The sequence below is a fragment of the Neofelis nebulosa genome, chromosome X (genome assembly GCF_028018385.1).
Source record: "Neofelis nebulosa isolate mNeoNeb1 chromosome X, mNeoNeb1.pri, whole genome shotgun sequence".
Taxonomy (NCBI): domain Eukaryota; kingdom Metazoa; phylum Chordata; class Mammalia; order Carnivora; family Felidae; genus Neofelis; species Neofelis nebulosa.
The window spans coordinates 108,502,591-108,505,491 of record NC_080800.1 but is presented as its reverse complement, the minus strand read 5'-3'; the positions used below and the strand labels follow the sequence as shown (position 1 = coordinate 108,505,491).

At 39.6% G+C, this 2,901-nt stretch overlaps 1 protein-coding gene across 1 annotated transcript; it reads right to left on the bottom strand.

Annotated features, from left to right (window-relative positions):
• Window positions 1-1,452: 1,452 nt before the first annotated feature.
• On the bottom strand, window positions 1,453-2,406 carry LOC131502142 (olfactory receptor 1468-like). Its single transcript, XM_058712732.1, has one exon. It carries the CDS (start codon window positions 2,404-2,406, stop codon window positions 1,453-1,455), a length of 954 nt encoding a protein of 317 aa, XP_058568715.1.
• Window positions 2,407-2,901: the final 495 nt, after the last annotated feature.

Here is a 2,901-nt window from a genome sequence, read left to right as displayed (position 1 = left end):
TGTATACCTTTAATACTTGATTTTCTTTCTATTTCTCTGGATTTATTTTGGACTCCTGGCACCTACCCAGTATGGCATTTTCAACAGCCTTCTGTCTCAGAATGATTTAATCTCAAACAGGTCCTGTATGGTCCATGTGGGTAGCTAGTATGCAAAAGTTAGTATACTGTTTCTTGGATGGTATCAGTGGGGCACTAAATCTCAGAGATATTATTAGTTGATTCCTCTAATATTACTCAACAAGTCAGCGCGAGATAAACTAAAACTAAATTTTCTCTTTTGAAAGACTTTTTTTTTTTTTTTGTAATTTTGCTTACTGAGTACCTACTCTGTTCCAGGAATTATACCAGGCTAGAGCTACAAATATTAATAAAAACTAGTTCCTCCACACCACAAAGAGCTCAGATCATCTTGGATAGCATCAACAAATGTCCTGATCATTATAATTTATTGTGATAAATGATACAATGACAAAATAAAGTGCTGCAGGGGCCTAGAGGAGAAAAGGGAATAATTTTACCTAAAGAGATGGGAGAATTATGAAAGAATTCACACAGAATGTAAGACTTGAGCTGGAGTCTTTTAAAAAGTGTCAAATGTCTATAGGAAGAAAGTGGAACTGATAATCCAGAGAAGATGTAACATGTACAAAGACAAGAGTCATGCAAACCCATAGACTGCTCAAAGAATGATAAGGTGTTCACTGTAGCTGGAATGTAGGGTGTTCTGAAAGTGGTGGGGTAGGGGTTAATGAATGATGGTTCAAACTCCTGAAAATATAAGTATATCCAGGTGGTAAAAGTTCTTAAATGCTTAAAAGACGTTTATCTTTGGTGGGGAGCATCTGTAGGGTTCAGAGCAGGACAAGTGACATGATTGTGTTCCTCTTAGCTTGCTTTTCTTCTGCTCGCACATCTTTTCTCTTGCCTAGTACATAAGAATGATATGGTATTTACCTCAAAGAGTTATTGTGAGAATCAAGTTATTTGGGAGTTGTGAACTTTAATATGGTATTGTCTATAAGATATTGGGCTATTACCAATTCTTCCCTCCCTCTCTTCCTTCCTTTCTCCATCCCTTCCTTCCTTCCTTCCCTCCTTCCCTCCTTCCCTCCTTCATCCCTTCCTATCAATGATCTAACATATAGAGTTTGGTAGAGATGAGAGGGAAACACAAACCAAAAATTAGAGAACAAATAGTAAGTACTGACTATACAGCCATGAGCTTATTCAGGGAGAGCTCTATGTAACTGGTAAAAAATTGTGGAATAAAGGCATATTTTTGTTCTGTTTCATTATTGTTGTTTTTGATGGAGAGATGAACCTGATCTAGAATCTTGGACCTGGATTGGGGGCAGGAAATGAATGAGCAACTACCATAGTAGCACAATAGCCTGAGGCTTTGGACCCTCTGTGTGCTAATCCAAGTCTAGAAAGTTGATCGAGGTGTCTCTTATGGCAGGGCTAACCACCTCCAGAAAAAGGTTTTCTTGCTGAATAGTCTCCTCAGTGCTCCTTTCATGTCCTTGTTCCTCAGACTATAAATGAAGGGGTTCATCATGGGAGTTACAATTGTATATATGATGGCAGCTACCTTATCCCTTTCTGCTGAGTAGGCAGAAGAGGGGAGAAAGTATACCCCAACAATGGATCCATAGAAGAGGGCCACAGCTGAGAGATGGGAGCCACAAGTGGAGAATGTTCTCCACTTCCCTTTGGCTGAAGTAACACCAAGTACAGTGCAACAAATAATGGCATAGGAGACAATAATGAAGGTGAAGGGGATAAAGATAACTGCTCCCCCAACAACTAAGACTGTCAAGTCGTTGATTTGAGTGTCTGAGCAAGCAAACCTTAAAATGGGTTCCAGGTCACAGAAAAAGTGTGGGATTTTTCTCTGATCACAGATAGTCAAGAGACTCAGCAGACTGAGATGCAGTATTGAGACAAGATTGGAGATGACCCATGGAGTCACTACCAACAGGGCACAACGCTTGGGGTTCAGTAATGCAGCATAGTGTAATGGGTGACAGATGGCAACGTACCGGTCATATGCCATGGCTGCCAAAAGGAAATTGTCCAGGTCCACCAGCAACATAAAAAAGTACATTTGTGTGAGGCATCCTGCAAAGGAGATGGTTGGGCTTTGGCTTGGGATGTCTGCCAACATTTTGGGGATTGTGGTGGTTGTGAAGCAGATGTCATTGAAGGATAGATTGGCAAGGAAGAAGTACATGGGGCTATGAAGGTGAGCATCATTGATAATAGCCAGGATGATAAGTAAGTTTCCTACCACGGTGACCAGATACATGCACAGAAACAGCATAAAGATGAGCTTCTGCTGTTCAGACCCCACAGTGAGTCCCAGGAGGAAGAATTTGGAGATACTTTGGTTTCCTTGGTGCATGGTTCTGCTGTGTCTAAAAAGGGAAAAATTCAGCCTCATTGTAAAATAGTAACATCACACAAGAACTGGTCAGAGACATTACATTAGATTATAGAATGGAATCAAGTCCTTGGAACCAGACAGTCCTGGGTCATATTCTCTTCCTATTAAAATACAAGCTCAACAAGGGCATGAATTTTATCTACTATGTTCAGTGCTGTAGACCAGTACTAAAGACGATGCTTGCTTGGCACATGATAGGTGCCCAACAAATATTGGTTGGATTTATATAAGAATGAGTGAATAAATGAAAAGATTAATATTCTGAATTTATTACTAAATATTTTCATGACTTTGTTATTTGTGCTTTTATAACCCAATTTCATCAATTTTAAAATGTGGAGAATACTCACTTTACAAGGTCTTTGTGAGAATTGCAAGGGTACAAATACAAGGATGCAAAATGCCCACACCTATATTTTAGCTATTGCTGCACAAATGGTAGCTGGTATCATT

Coding starts and splice junctions, on each gene's coding strand:
- LOC131502142 (XM_058712732.1), bottom strand. CDS start 2,406: ATGCACCAAGGAAACCAAAGTATCTCCAAATTCTTCCTCCTGGGACTC.